At 33.6% G+C, this 15517-nt stretch overlaps 1 protein-coding gene across 1 annotated transcript; it reads right to left on the bottom strand.

The window, feature by feature from the left end:
- Positions 1–1921: 1921 nt before the first annotated feature.
- On the bottom strand, positions 1922–5088 carry LOC137719723 (fructose-bisphosphate aldolase-lysine N-methyltransferase, chloroplastic-like). Its single transcript, XM_068458757.1, has 10 exons — positions 5077–5088; positions 4530–4589; positions 4219–4326; positions 3781–3850; positions 3451–3480; positions 3316–3355; positions 3147–3150; positions 2971–3006; positions 2392–2475; positions 1922–1990 (listed from the first exon to the last, which is right to left on the bottom strand). The coding sequence occupies exons 1-10, from the start codon at positions 5086–5088 to the stop codon at positions 1922–1924; spliced, it is 513 nt and encodes a 170-aa protein (XP_068314858.1).
- Positions 5089–15517: the final 10429 nt, after the last annotated feature.

Genomic DNA, 15517 nt, shown 5'->3' with positions numbered 1-15517 from the left:
TATTTCGCAATTTTGAAAGCATGCATATGGAAATACATATAAAAATTTGTCTTGCAAATAACTATAACCAAACATCTAGCAATTACAGAGATTTGTACATAAAAGAAAGCAGATATCGTTTTTGCAAACCAGAAAAGTCAACAAAAACAGATAAATAGAAGCAAAGGGCAAAAAGTTTCACACTCCAGACACCAAATTAACCTAAACAATGAATATGCAGAATTCAAGCATACCCAAATAAATTTTGTCCAATTCACAAACTATACATACAAATATATCATAAATCGGTTGATGTTGTAGCTCCATGAGCACAGCAATTTGAAAAACAAAGGGTTGCAATTGATTGGAACCAAAATCTAATTCGATATACAAACTTGTAAATATATATATATATATATATATATATATATATATATATATATATATATATAATTATAAAGAGAGAGGGGGTGGCACACCCTAGATTTGTTTCGACAAGAGGATTGGACTTAATTGATGTTCTCTCTTTTGTATTTATAGTGCAGGATAAGTTTTAAAAGGAATAATTCCATTTGTCAAAAAAGATATATCATGTACAAGAAAGTACATATACATAGGAAAATATCAATGTAAAGATATCGAAGTAATTTATATTTGATATTGATATTGAACGGTAATGATCACAAAATGTGGACTACATATTACATAGAGATTCGACGTGAAGGACAAAGTGTCGGTTGTCACCTACTTGACGCACTCTCCCTTCTTTTTTCGGCCTTGGGACCAATAGCGTAAGATAAACTCACACAGTCAGAGTTTTAAAATGTGGACTATATTATAAGAATTTACTAAATTACTAATATAAACTCATTCACTTGAGAAAGCATTCACACAGAAATCCCCCAGCAAAAATGTGTTTTCTATTTTCAGTTGTACATAGAGATCCCACATGCAGGCTCCAAAAGGGTTAAGAGCCAGTTTTGTGGTTGTTCCTTCATGTTAGCCAAATCTTTTGGACTCCTAGTCTCCCACAATCCCGGTTTTTCACGTACACTCTCATATGAATCCATAACTTCTTGTACCTGTGTCTGATTACAATGCATACACTCAAGAAGCCCAAAAAGGAGTTACTACTACATTTGTAGTCAGATGCAATATTATGTTACAACACGTCCACTGATTCAATATACGTAAGCTTAAGACTTCCTTCAGTCAAAAGAACTCTAATTGGTGTATGCTCTCGTGAATTAATGCATTATCATAGACAATAATGAACTCTTGCTTAGCTTAGGCAAATTATGTAAACGGAAGGGGTAAAGAGCTAGCATCTTTACCTTGATAGATGTATCACAACCCTCAGCTAATTTGGTTAATTTTGATAACAAAGTCTGATGTGCTTTAATCTCTCTGCTGCTGTTTGTTAAAGGACGTCGACCCAATCGACCATCATGTTCTGCAGCTTCCTTGGCCAGGTCACTAAGTTCTGAATATTAAGAAACAATCAAGAAACTATTTGCAGATGGGTCATAAAGGTAAAACGAGCTCAGAAGCATATCAAGCAATGCATGCGAGTAAGGTAACATGAAGAGAACACACCTTGAGGAAAGGTGCAACATAGAACACGAGCAAATGCATGAAGTGACCGTCGAATTCCTTTCCCTTTGCCAGACCTAACTTCCCTATGTCACCGTACGATTACTGTAATCAGTAAAAGATTTCATCACAATATGGAAATGGAACAAAAGAAACAGAATATTTAGTGACTTCACAGAGTACCACTAGATACGCAGGGATAAAGGCCATCATGTAGGCAAGGGAACAAAAATAGGGGAAAGAGAAAGAAGGAAATAAAAGAGATACAATGCATCACTACCAACTATATAGTGAAAGAATCCATCAAAAAGTCGAAACCATTGACACCATTACTGATTGGTCTGTGATGTCACTTCAAAAGTTCCCACTTCATTTCACGAAGAACATCATGATGAGGTATATTCCCCTGGATCAGGACCTGAAAATTGACCATAGGCATCCCTAAACATTTACAGATTACATGTATCAAAACCATCATCTGGCAAGAAATGAAGTAGAACGTGTATTCAATATCTTACTAATTAACACTGGTGACAGAATAATTAAGTGGCTTGAGCCTTCAATTACTCAACTAATTGCAATTACTGTGCTCCCAAGAAAGACATCCAACTTATCAAAAGAGGTTCTTAAGCAAGTGCTAGATAAAAAATGTTCTTGTTTATTGAGTCAAAGAGAGAATAGTTTTGTTACCAAAAACAAACTTCTAGTCAAAGTGTTAAATCAAAGTAAGAAGTGTGAATTAAGATTTAAGCCACAGAAAGATTTTCCCAACATAACAAAGCAATCAGTGATGAAAGTAAACTGAAATCCAAGACTGACCTGGTCGTGAATGTTGTGTGAAAGTGTAAACCCAAAGTCCAGCAGGAGGGTAGCATTTGAAAAGTCTCCGTATCTTATCAGTACCTATAAAACATACAAATTGATGTCCGGAGTCACGAACTGCTTTACAGGATGTTGCCATGTACCATCCATTCATAATATATAAATGCATAATAGGGAAAGTTAGTGAAAAGATAATGCATACAGTAAGGAAAACCCCAAACCTCCAGTAACTTCTAAACATTAATTCCCCAAGATATCTCAAACAATAGTGTGCTTTTTACTCTAACGTTGGCCCTATGTCCATGTGCTGAGATCCGTTATCTGTTAACACACTATGACCAGCAAAGAATAAAAAGTTTTGCTAATTCATTAAAAAAAAAAAAAAAAAATTAGCAGAAGGTCATGAAAATTTCAAACACAAACGAGAGACATCCAAAACGAGTATGAGTGAAAATGTTAATGAGTCGTCTAGAAAAACAAAAATTGATTGATTGTTTCAAAACAAAAACGAAATTCCATAGGGTACATGTAATATTAAATAGGGGAAACAGCCATCTCAATTAAGTAGCATCTAACCTGTTCACCAGGAGCATAATTGCGGTCAGCAACTACCTGCCCAAATAAATGACAGGCATGAAAAAATAAGAACACTGTTCACACATATACCTGACATGTATAAATTTTAAAGGGAGCTAGTAAATGCAGATTATAAGTAGCATGTGAGAAATGAATTTTTTTTGCATCGCAATAACCGAACTATTATAAAGCAATAAGAACATAAAAAAGAATAAATTTCCATAAGAGTGCAGAATGAATAAGGAGCATATAAAAAAGTCTTGTACTCCTATAACCAAATCAAGATGTGAGATAGAGAATAAAAATGCATAGCGAGAGAGAGAGAGAGAGGGAGAGAGAGAGTACCTCTGAGAAATGTTATCGTCATCGCTCAAAACAATTGATTCTGAAGTCCAGTCATGATTAAAAAAATCAGCAAAATGGAATCTATAAAATAATTTATATATCCAAACATTCGTAATTAATAAGGAAAGCAATAACCCTTCATGCTTCCCCATGCTTGAGAAGTAACTGCAAAATCCACCGTGAACCAGTCAGAATAAGTTGTACAGATCTTTAAGAGATGCAACTGCTGCAACGAATAATATCTATATAGTTTTGTATCCAGCAAGTCATATAAAATCGGGATGAACAGGTATATAGGTAAATGGAGATATAACTAATTCAAAAATATGAAATTGGATGCCATTTTAAAATCTACACCGCTGATGGCATTCATTCATTTTATTCAAAAGTTGGAATTAAGTACATTTGAAGCAAATAATTCAGACAGATTAGGACATGAAAATACTTTAAAATGTAGAAGCTTACCTAAAGCATACGCGTGCGTGAAATCCTTATAGGTGATACTTTTGGACATTTCAGGGAACTTCTTGAAAGCCTGAAAATATGTGGGAACAATAATAAGAATCTAAAGGTTAATAACAAAGAAGTGATTAACAATCATCTCATATCTCAAGTAAGTATTGACTTGATTAAGTTTCAAAAGTTATTAAGTTGACGGGATGCCCCACTATTCCCAATTCTGAAGAATATGTGCCACATTATTTTAGTCGTATTTGACTAGTTACTCTGGTTGATTAATTTTGCCGTAACATTCTAGATAATGGGACACTAAATTACATGTCACCAACAGTTTAAACCCCGAATAGAGATGATGATATAAAATTTAAAACATATAGAGGGTAGAGGTTCACGCATGAACTTCCAAAAATCATTAACCAGAGAATAAAACAATCAAGTACTTACAGCCCTAATTGCCAAAAATTCCTTTTTGATTTGAGATTTTTGATTAATTGTTTCCTGATATAGAGAGCTTTGGCGAATTAGCTCCAACTCATCTTCGCTCCAAAATATCTAAGAATATACAAACAACATCCAAGTCAAAAACAGTGAATTCTTGCCATTCAAGAAATTTGTACAAGCAAACAAATCAACTACATGTACGGACCATTGATCAGTTAAATTCTTGTTTCATTCGTGTTCAACCCATGCTATCCGAATTGATCGTTTAACAACATAACCTCCCTAATTATCTCAATGAATATCATAACACTCACCGTGCAATACATCTCCACCAGGCGAGGAAGCTGGCGAATGTAAGGGGCCCACCCGGAATCCTGCACAAACAAAAACCTCGAACTCCACAAAAAAAATCTTGCCACAACATAGAAAATTAAACTACAAAAACAATCTACATTGGGTTTCAAAAAAAAAAAAAAAAAAACAATCTACATTGCTCATTCTCTATATATCTAATCATCTATGTCACATATCATTTCACCTAACTCTAGTTAATTTTCACATAAATGTTACTTTTTAAATTTTGGAAAAAAAAAAAAAAAACAAAGGTTAAGTGAAATGTGGCAAACAATTAGGTATATGGTGAGCAACTGAGCATACACCATAGTTTATCGTGATGAGCAAAAATACTCCCATTATAAAATAACCATTTACACTATGCAATCTCAAAAGTCAAGTGATCGATGAGCTCAGACCATTTTGGGACCAAGTTCTTCATATATGTATTTGTAATGCCCTTTTATCAATAACTGAAATATTGTAATCTTCTTCATTAAAACAAAAAAAAAAAAAAAAAAAAATCACCATTAACTCCATATCTCCGCAATTTTCTTACTTTCTGTTGAGATTTCCCATGAATGTCACCTTTGGTACGTCCTTAGTCTCTTTATGGTACAAATTTCAGTTAATCCACTCAAGAAAAAAAGAAAAAAAAACCAATTTTAAGTCGACATAAGTCTTTATAAGCCCAAACTTCTTAAAATGTTTAAAAGCCTAGAAGAACCCTAGTTTATTTTTCATCATCTCTTTTTATCTTATGTTCTTTTTTTTTCATCATTTGATTTTATGGTATTAATATCAATTAGTCCACTAAACGGTTTGATTTAAGAGGAGACAAGTGGTGTGCTTAAGATCTTCTTGGACAACGTGATCAGCGACGTCTTGACTTACATTGAGCACGCTCGCCGCAACACTGTGACCTCTATGGATGTGGTCTACGCGCTCTAGAGGCAGGGCAGGACCCTCTATGGGTTCGGTGGCTAGGGTTTGTTCGGGTTCTTCATGTCTTGCAATCAAGAAATGGTCGATGGGTTGGGTTTAGTGGTTAATTACGTATTAATTAGGTGGTTTAACTTTGTTTCGACTCCCTCACGTGTTTCAATTGCAATAATTTATATGCAAGATTAAGTTTATTATTATTATTATTATTTTATTTTATTTTTTAACTAAATCACTTCCTCACATTTGTTTCAATTGCAATAATTTATATGCAAGATTTAATTGAGCAATTTTTATATCTTCCTTTAGGAGAACGAGAATGTTCGTTTGATCTTAATCCTTGTGGAATAAAAAAGGGATTGCACTGGATATGCACGAACCTCTTCGTATGATTATTGCACTAATATGTAGATGTACGTTGAAGATTAAGATTGAAACATTCAAAACTTAGTGTATCTCTATATATTATATTGATAATGTTCTTCTTATATATTGTACTTGAAATCGAGATTTCGAGTACAATTGTATGTACAATGCTTTCAACCAACTCAATTACAAATCTCTTGCTTGTGTGATAGTATCAATACTGTGCATCATGAAATTATGAGTTTCGAGTGAATGTGTGACGGTTATAAGAGACAAGTTGAATGAAAGATGTGAATTGTGTTTTAGTGTCATTGTAATGAATCAGGTATTGGCCAAATTGAATAGTTGAGTACAAATTTTTTGGTGATTATGGGCCTCTAGGTGAATCGGTAGTTGGATTGGTGGTGGGCTGATTTCAGGTGGAAGGATATGGGCCTTTTTCACCTTTCTATTTTTTGTGTTTTTAGTCTTATTTTATTTTATTTTATGAAAATGGTGACAGCTGGCAAAAGTGGCAAATGAGAGTTGATTGTGATGTGGGCCACTTGAAGGTTGGATGGTTTCAAAGCTAGAAAATGATTTGTTTGATGAATAATTGAAGTAATAGGTCCCAATTTTGAGATGCAATTACTGCAAGTTGCAAGTATTCAACATGATTTTAATCTTTGTTTAAAACGGAGCTTCTACTTTTTTTTATGTTTTTTAGTCAAACGATAACGTTAGTAAGTTAAATTTTAGATTAGTAATTGACGACATTCGAACACATACTCTCATGCAAGGGTATAACCAGGGGCAGTCCTGAGAATTTGGGGGCCCTAGGCGAGTTTTCAAAATTGGGCCCTAATATTATCTAATTTCCGGTTCTTTGTAGATTAATATGTATAAAAAAGAATTCGCTAAATACATAAATATTCTATTTCCACATCCAATATCATTAAAAATTAATATAAAAAGATAATAAATATACAAACATTACTTAAACATTAAACGACTCATGTTTTTAGACTCAAATGTACTAAATGTTTGTAGTCAATAGCCTAAGATTGAGAGTGAAGAACAATAAAACTTGATGATCGAGGGAGTAAAGAACAATAAAACTTGATTGATGAGTATAATAAATTCAACAACATCAATTGTTTCTCTTGTGCTTTTTTCGTAAAATCAACATCACACTAACGAATCAAATACTAAAACAATCCATTGAATAAAAAATTATTGAAAGAGAAAAATATAAATTCAAAGTTTTGATTACCTTAAAGTACAATCTTTAAGACCATGTGATAGTTTAAAAATTCAATAGAAATGGGGAGATTGGGAAGTTGAAAGAAAAAAAGATTGCAAATGGACTTGAGTTTTATAACTTTATATGCATTTGGACAGATGGATTGGGAGTTGGACAGATGGATAAATTTGAAAAAAAAGAAAAATTTAGTGACTAAAAAAGGCATCTCTGTGTTTTGAACTCAACACTCCAAAGAAAAAGAAAGCCGAACATTTCCACCGCACCAACAAATGAATTATGATATCTCTCTTTTTTTTTGTATTTTTATATTATTTACAGGATATAAAAAAATTTGGGGGCCCCTTCGAAGTGAGGGCCCTAGGCGAGCCCCTACTTGGGCTACCCTCAGGGCCAACCCTGGATATAACACATTTATACCACTATAGTAAATGGCCACTTGCGAGCTTCTCCTTCTTAATTGACTTTTCCAAAGATTGTTTTGAGTTCTCTAATATTTCTTACCTTCCAGCTTTTATAAAAATTATCAAACTATTCTTTATTCGAGGCAAAAAATTCAAAACACAAAACTTGTGATGTACTTGTGCTACCAGTAATTTGCACAATTGAAAAAAAATCGTCGTCACATTGTAGATGCGTATTGAAAATATTGTTTACTATCTATATTTTGCATTAGTATGATAAATATCAATGCTCTAAAAAAGGGCCTAGCTGGCGTCTAGTTGTTGGGCGGTGATGAGCTGATGCGTTTTCTTGCAAATCTGTGGGAAAAATCGGATGGGCTCTAGGTGGGCTAGGAGGGGCTAGGCGGTTTTTTTTTTTTTCCTAATGAAATTAAAAAAAAAAAATCATATCCAAGTCTAAGTGGTTAAAAATTGTGAACTTCTTATAAATGTGTCATCCTACAATACTTCTCACTATGATTATATGACATATATGCTTAATGTGTTCTTAAATTTTGGACTTGTTGGATACTCTTTTTGCATTTTATCATTATTTTATTATCTTATCTATGGATTTCATACAAGTATAATTTTTTGTAAATGTCAATATGCACTTGTTTACAAAATATACAAGAAATTTACCTAAATCCACTTAAGCCACCGCCTAGCTGCCTAGGTGTTAGATGTCAGCCCACCGCTCGACTAGCGCCTAGAGTTTTTTAGAACCTTAATAAATATTATTTATAAGTTTGTATTACGTGATGTTTATATCAAAATTTGGAAACAATGACATCGTACCAAACTTGGAAGAAAATGCCACATAAAATAATTCCTAATGAAATTAAAAAAAAAAAATCATATCTAAGTCTAAGTGGTTTAAAATTGTGAACTTCTTATAAATGTGTCATCCTACAATACTTCTCACTATGATTATATGACATATATGCTTAATGTGTTTTTAAATTTTGAACTTGTTGGATACTCTTTTTGCATTTTATCATTATTTTATTATCTTATCTATGGATTTCATACAAGTATAATTTTTTGTAAATGTCAATATGCACTTGTTTACAAGATATACAAGAAATTTACCTAAATCCACTTAAGCCACCGCCTAGCTGCCTAGGTGTTAGATGTCAGCACACCGCTCGACTAGCGCCTAGAGTTTTTTAGAACCTTAATAAATATTATTTATAAGTTTGTATTACATGATGTTTATATCAAAATTTGGAAACAATGACATCGTACCAAACTTGGAAGAAAATGCCACATAAAATAATTCCTAATGAAATTTTTTTTTAAAAAAAATCATATCTAAGTCTAAGTGGTTTAAAATTGTGAACTTCTTATAAATGTGTCATCCTACAATACTTCTCACTATGATTATATGACATATATGCTTAATGTGTTTTTAAATTTTGGACTTGTTGGATACTCTTTTTGCATTTTATCATTATTTTATTATCTTATCTATGGATTTCATACAAGTATAATTTTTTGTAAATGTCAATATGCACTTGTTTACAAGATATACAAGAAATTTACCTAAATCCACTAAAGCCACCGCCTAGCTGCCTAGGTGTTAGATGTCAGCCCACCGCTCGACTAGCACCTAGAGTTTTTTAGAACCTTAATAAATATTATTTATAAGTTTGTATTACATGATGTTTATATCAAAATTTGGAAACAATGACATCGTACCAAACTTGGAAGAAAATGCCACATAAAATAATCAAAACCAATCGGGTAATAGTCAACTTTTTTTTTTTCCTTTTTTCTTAAAAAGAGAAAAAACTAATGACAAGTCATGGTTACTTACCTTATGCGGAGAGGTTATGAGGATTTTTATCCTATTCGTGACCACAGTCAAACAGACTCACTAACTATAACTATAAGTATCGAACTCGAGACCTTCCGTATTTATTTGTTTATTATTATTGTCAAATGATTGATCTTCAACTTTTTTTGTTTATTGTTGTCATAGTCACCTTTGGTTACTACCGGATTAATTTTAGAAACCAAAGTAAAGCATCTAATTAAATTAATTGTAAATACACAAAAAAAAAAAAAAAAAAAGGTCAATTCTCTATTATTTTATTTGGCGTGCAAAAAGGGTTAAAGCAAAATAAATAAATAAATAATTTTAAAAAAAAAGCCAAAGTATTCGGTAAAAAGATTAGAAATCCATAACGAATCTTGCAGGAAAGGACAACTGAAAAATGACAAGAAGGGGGGGCCAGTTGCGGAAAACGTCAGTGCAAGGTTCGAGTCAAACAATGCGACAACGAGTGTATAAGACTAATTTATTCGTTTCACACTTACGTATTTTAAACGACTTTAATTTACAAGTGATACATTGAATTACGGATGTAGCACATTTCTGTAGCTAATTGATGTCTCTAAAAAAAAAGCATCGAGGGGATATGGTTAGATCAATTAGCTTAATTGCAATATAAAACAAACACATTGTTATAAAGGAAAATTAATGAAAAATGTTTGAAAATTTTGAATTTTAATATTTAAATAATATTAAATGATTTTTTTTTTGTTTTTAATAATTTTTTATTAATTTTTTTAATAAAAATGGGTTCCGGATCAAGCCACGTCAGTATTTAACTGAGAAATAAACGGCCAAGCTAACGGAAGGTATAACATTGACACAAATTCGTAAGATGAGGTACGACATTGTCAATTTTAAAAGATGATGTCACATCCCGGCCCGGGGCGGATCACTTCTCGGGCTCGCTCCACCACCGTAGCACGATATTGTCCGCTTTGGGCTTACCATTCCCTCACGGTTTTGTTTTTGGGAACTCACGAGCAACTTCCCAGTGGGTCACCCATCATGGGATTGCTCTAGCCCCCTTCTTGCTTAACTTCGGAGTTCCTACGGAACCCGAAGCCAGTGAGCTCCCAAAAGGCCTCGTGCTAGGTAGGGATTGGAATATACATTTAAGGATCACTCCCCTGGGCGATGCGGGATGTCACAATCCACCCCCCTTAGGGGCCCGACGTCCTCGTCGGCACATTTCCGGCCAGGGATTGGCTCTGATACCAATTTGTCACATCCCGGCCCGGGGCGGATCACTTCCCGGGCCCGCTCCACCACCGTAGCACGATATTGTCCGCTTTGGGCTTACCATTCCCTCACGGTTTTGTTTTTGGGAACTCATGAGCAACTTCCCAGTGGGTCACCCATCATGGGATTGCTCTAGCCCCCTTCTCGCTTAACTTCGGAGTTCCTACGGAACCCGAAGCCAGTGAGCTCCCAAAAGGCCTCGTGCTAGGTAGGGATTGGAATATACATTTAAGGATCACTCCCCTGGGCGATGTGGGATGTCACAGATGAGGTATGAAAGTGTCATTTGACCCATAGTTGAGGTAATTTTTTGTAATTTACCCTTATTTAATTGTTGATTGAAAATGTTTATTAGCCACTTGCTGACATAAACCTTAGTTCACTTGCTGACGTAGGTCTTTGTTCAGGCCCTTAGTTTTAAGGGATTCCTATTTTTTTTTTTTATAGATAATGTTAGGAAGATTAAATTTAAAAATTAAAATTTCTAAATTAAAGAACATGAAAGTTGATGATTAGTTTATTACTTAAACATTGATATAGGTGTTCATTATTATTGGTGACACATCATTTCGTTTGCAAATTTTGTTTCTAAATTTAGTCTCTCTAACATTATCTTTTTTTTTAATATTTTATTTTATAGAAATGGGGACTAGTTGTGTGGTTCACTCCACATCTAACTTCAACATTCAACCCATCTATCTAATTGATTTTTTGTATGGATAGTCTATGAATGAAGACTTAAAAAATAGACATAATCCGGATCGTTAAAATTCGAAGTAGAGTTAGCCTCACAAATAGTCCAATTTTTTTGTAAATAAAGAAAATAGAAATCGCTTTGGATAAAGGCTTTGGGTCTTTGTTTATGATTATTAGTCGCTTGGTGACGAGTGATTTTTTAGCATGTTCGGAGTACAGACATAAATGTCATATGTTATTAAACAAGTAGAATGACACCTGGAATTATAAAATACATAAGAAAAATGAGTTATGAATAAAGGTAGTTGGATGGAAGGGACAAAGAAGATTGAACATTAATCTAAAGGGGTTTCAATTTTTTTTATAAAATGAATACTGGTTGTGGAGCTTACTTTACATCGAACTTCAATATTCAAACCATTTATTTTTTAAATTGCACTTTATAGATCATCATTGCAAAATGTTAGTCAAATCGAAAATATTTCAAGTATTTAATTGATTTTTTTTTGTAAGGATGATCTATGAATGAAGATTTGAAAAAGAAACATGGTTTAAACCGTTAAAGTTCGAAGTAGAGTGAGCCCTATGCCACATCCCGACCTGAGCCCCCACCACATCCCGGGCTCGACTCCATCGTAACATGATATTATTCACTTTGAGCCCCGACCACGCCCTTACAATTTTGTTTCTGGGAACTCATATGAGAACTTTCCAGTGGGTCACTCATCCTGGGATTGCTCTCGAGCGAACTCACCTAACTTCAGGAGTTCCGATGGAACCCGAAACCAGTGAGCTCTTAAAAGGCCTCGTGCTAGGTAGAGATGAGAATATACATATAAGGTTTACAAGATCTACTCCCCTGGACGATGTAGGATGTCACTCCCCACGATTAGTCCAAATTCTTATAACAATAAAAAAGGAATCGCTTTGGATAAAGGCTCTGGGTCTTTGTTTATGGTTATTAGTCGCTTGCTGACGAGATATTTTCTAGTGTGTTCAGAACACGGGCACATACGCCTATTATTAAACAAGTGGAGAGACACTTGAAATAAAAAATCTCTCTACTTATATAACGACAAATGATATACCACCTCATGTTTGATGCACACTAAAAAATATATCTTGGTCGTGATTGGTGATAGATCTTTGTTTATGTTTATTAGCCACATGGTGAGATAGGTGATAGTTCTTGTGCTGGCATGGATCCAAGTTGATTAGAAATCTTAATTGTTGCTTGAAAATGTTAACATGATTGCAAACTATCTAATTTGTTTTATATGTTATAGTTTTTTATATTATTTTGCTTTTGAAATTAAAAAATACATAAGAAAAATGAGTTATGAATAGAGGTGGGGGAAAGGAAGGGACAAAGAAGACTGAAAATTAATCCAACAGTATGTAAAAGCCAAACCATCTTTTGCAATAACGAAAGCTTAATTTAGTACAACTTGATAAATTGAGAGAGCTTAAAACAAGGGAGAGAGAGATAGAAACAGAGATATCTGGCAAAACGGAAAATGTCTACAAAAAAAATGGCTTAATCAAGAAACAATTAAACAAAGTTGAACCCCACACCATCTTTGTTCAATGATGCATCCAAATGATGTAATGAAGAAACAACTATACAGCAGATAAGAAATGTTAAGGGGAGTGAAAAATTAACTGTTTAAATTGTACTTTAAATTAAAACGTTATTTCTATTGGATCGTACTAATTCTGACTATCTAAATTAGAGAGTGGCTGGAGGAGTGTTGTTAAGGAGATCCTAAGATTATTTAGTTGTTTTATTTCAAATTTGATTAAAAAATAGGGAGCATGATTGCAACATGCTTCAAGCTATTTTGCTTCTTATTTTGTTCCTTAATGTCAAACTTTCTTAACGTCAAGTGATGCGTATTGAAGGGTTCTGATATTTCTACATGTATATAAATAGAGTTTTACATGTTTTATATGGTTTGAAAACACGTAGCACCGAGATCGTCTTTGCTAGTTTGACATAATATCAAAGGTTGTTTGACTTGTAGTACAGATTACTAACAGTTTTCATCACAAATTACGGTTAATAATTTTTTTTTATCACAAGACCCAATTATTAACAATCACGTCATAATAAAAGTGAGCCTAAATAAATGGTCTTTTTAGACCTACACTTTCCGTTTTTTATTTCGTATTTTAAAATAGGAAATTTTTTGAATTTGAGGCTTATTCCGTGTGGCGTTTAGAGCAACACCGCATTGGTAAGGCAATTGGGCAATTCTTGCCCAAAAACAAGAAAAGGTGCTCCGGCTCAATCCAATTAGTCAGGGGTGGTGGCTGAGAGCCCGGAGTCGGAATCGGGGGATTCGTCGATTTCACCGTCGGAGGTCAGAAGAAGCGGAAGAGGAGGAGGAGGAGGAAGATAGGAGGGGTGGTGTCCAAGAGCTCGGAAGATTTGGAAGAAGAAGCCGAAGCAGTAGAGAGCACAGAGAAGAAGACCGAGAAAAAGGGAAAAGGAGAGGAAAAGATCTTTCCAGGGAGAGGAAGAAGGTCGTGGAAAATAATGTAATTAGAATAATAATATTATCTTTTATTAATTTAAAAAATTAATGTTTTAATAAAATAAAATGTGCTTGAGCAATTTAATTTGACGGAACACCCGGAAATTACTATTCACGCAATAATTGATAGTGGCCCACACGTTTGAAAAAGAAGAAAGAGCAATTGACAACCATTCCGCTTTATGAATTAGAAATTAGCCTTACAGATAGAAGAGAGCAGAAATTAGCCGAAAGTCCAATTTGAGAGCTAACACTCTCCTTTTTTAAATAATGTTAGGGAAAAAAATTTAATTAAATTTACAAATTAAATGATATTTTATTAATAAGAAATAAGAACGTTAATTGATATTTAATTATTTACAACCATATCATTTAATTTGTAAATTTAGTTTAAAATTTTTATTTTCTCTAGTATTACATGCACTTTTAGAAAAAGAGAGTGAGAAATAGAGAGGAAGCACCTTTGGAACAAGAGAATGAGAAATAGAAATTATGCATCTTTAGCAAGAGATAGTGTAAAAAAGAGAGTGAGAAATAAAAAAGATGCATCTTTTGAAAAAGAGTATGAGAAATAGAAAATATGCACCTTTGGTGATTTTTTGGATAATCATTTGTCACGTGTTGTTTTATTTAATTTTGATTAATATTTTTTTAAATTTAGGAAAAAATCAACCAAAGTTAAGTAAAAAGATACGTGATAGATGATTAGACGTATGATATGCATACATTATAATTTACAATGATGAGCAAAAATAAACCCTCAAATGTTTGCTATGCCAAACACAAATAGTGTTGTCCGTTTGAGTTACCTAGTTATTATTTCACCAAAGGTTTCAAGAAATAAAACAAAAGAAATGCACGTTACTTTTTTCAGTTTGAAGAATATTAAATTTGTAGCTCATCTTGTGTGGAGCTTTGCACCGTGAGAAAGCCACTCAACATTGTAATGGTTATGATGACTTAGTTTCAAACAAAAATTGTATGTAGCCGACACAATTGACTCTCAATTGGAAAAGGAAAAAACGCTGTTGGCATTTATTTCACTTTGTAAAGTTGTTGGGTTATAGAAAGAAGAGAGTGAGAGAGAAATAGAGACGAAAGGGAGAGCTGCCGCTCTTCTGATGTTTCGGGCAATAAGTGGCCCGAGTGGATAAGCATCAGACAGGGGAGGCCCACCTCAATTGTGATGCGACATGACACTCAGATTCAAAAAACTTGCCCACTTGAACAGGTTTACTTGAATTCACTTCTACAAAACGTGGACTACTGCATCCATATATCCACTCGACTTGAACATTTCAGTTATAGAAATTTGAAATCTCAAATTTGGTTTCGAAGTGGATATACTACTTTATCTGCAAAATTTCAAAGTTTTAGCTCCAAGATTCAATTCTATTTTCTGCCAAAAAAAAAAGAAAAGTAAGTTTGAGCAATTTCTTTTTTTTTTCTTTTTTCACCAAAATATTGCGTCAACTATTTTATGATTTTTTTCGGTGCAACCGGAGTTACAGAGCACTTATGATCATCAGATTTGATGAATGTTCAACAAATTTCAATTACTAGATCAAATCCGACAGTTATAAGCGCTCCAACACTATATCTTGAGAAATTTTGGTTTTATTAGGACAACTACTAATTATATTAGTTGTGTTTTGTCCAGTAATCC

Source organism: Pyrus communis, chromosome 16 (assembly GCF_963583255.1).
Source record: "Pyrus communis chromosome 16, drPyrComm1.1, whole genome shotgun sequence".
NCBI lineage: Eukaryota > Viridiplantae > Streptophyta > Magnoliopsida > Rosales > Rosaceae > Pyrus > Pyrus communis.
The sequence above is the reverse complement of the archived record's forward strand: the minus strand, read 5'-3'. Positions and strand labels throughout refer to the sequence as shown.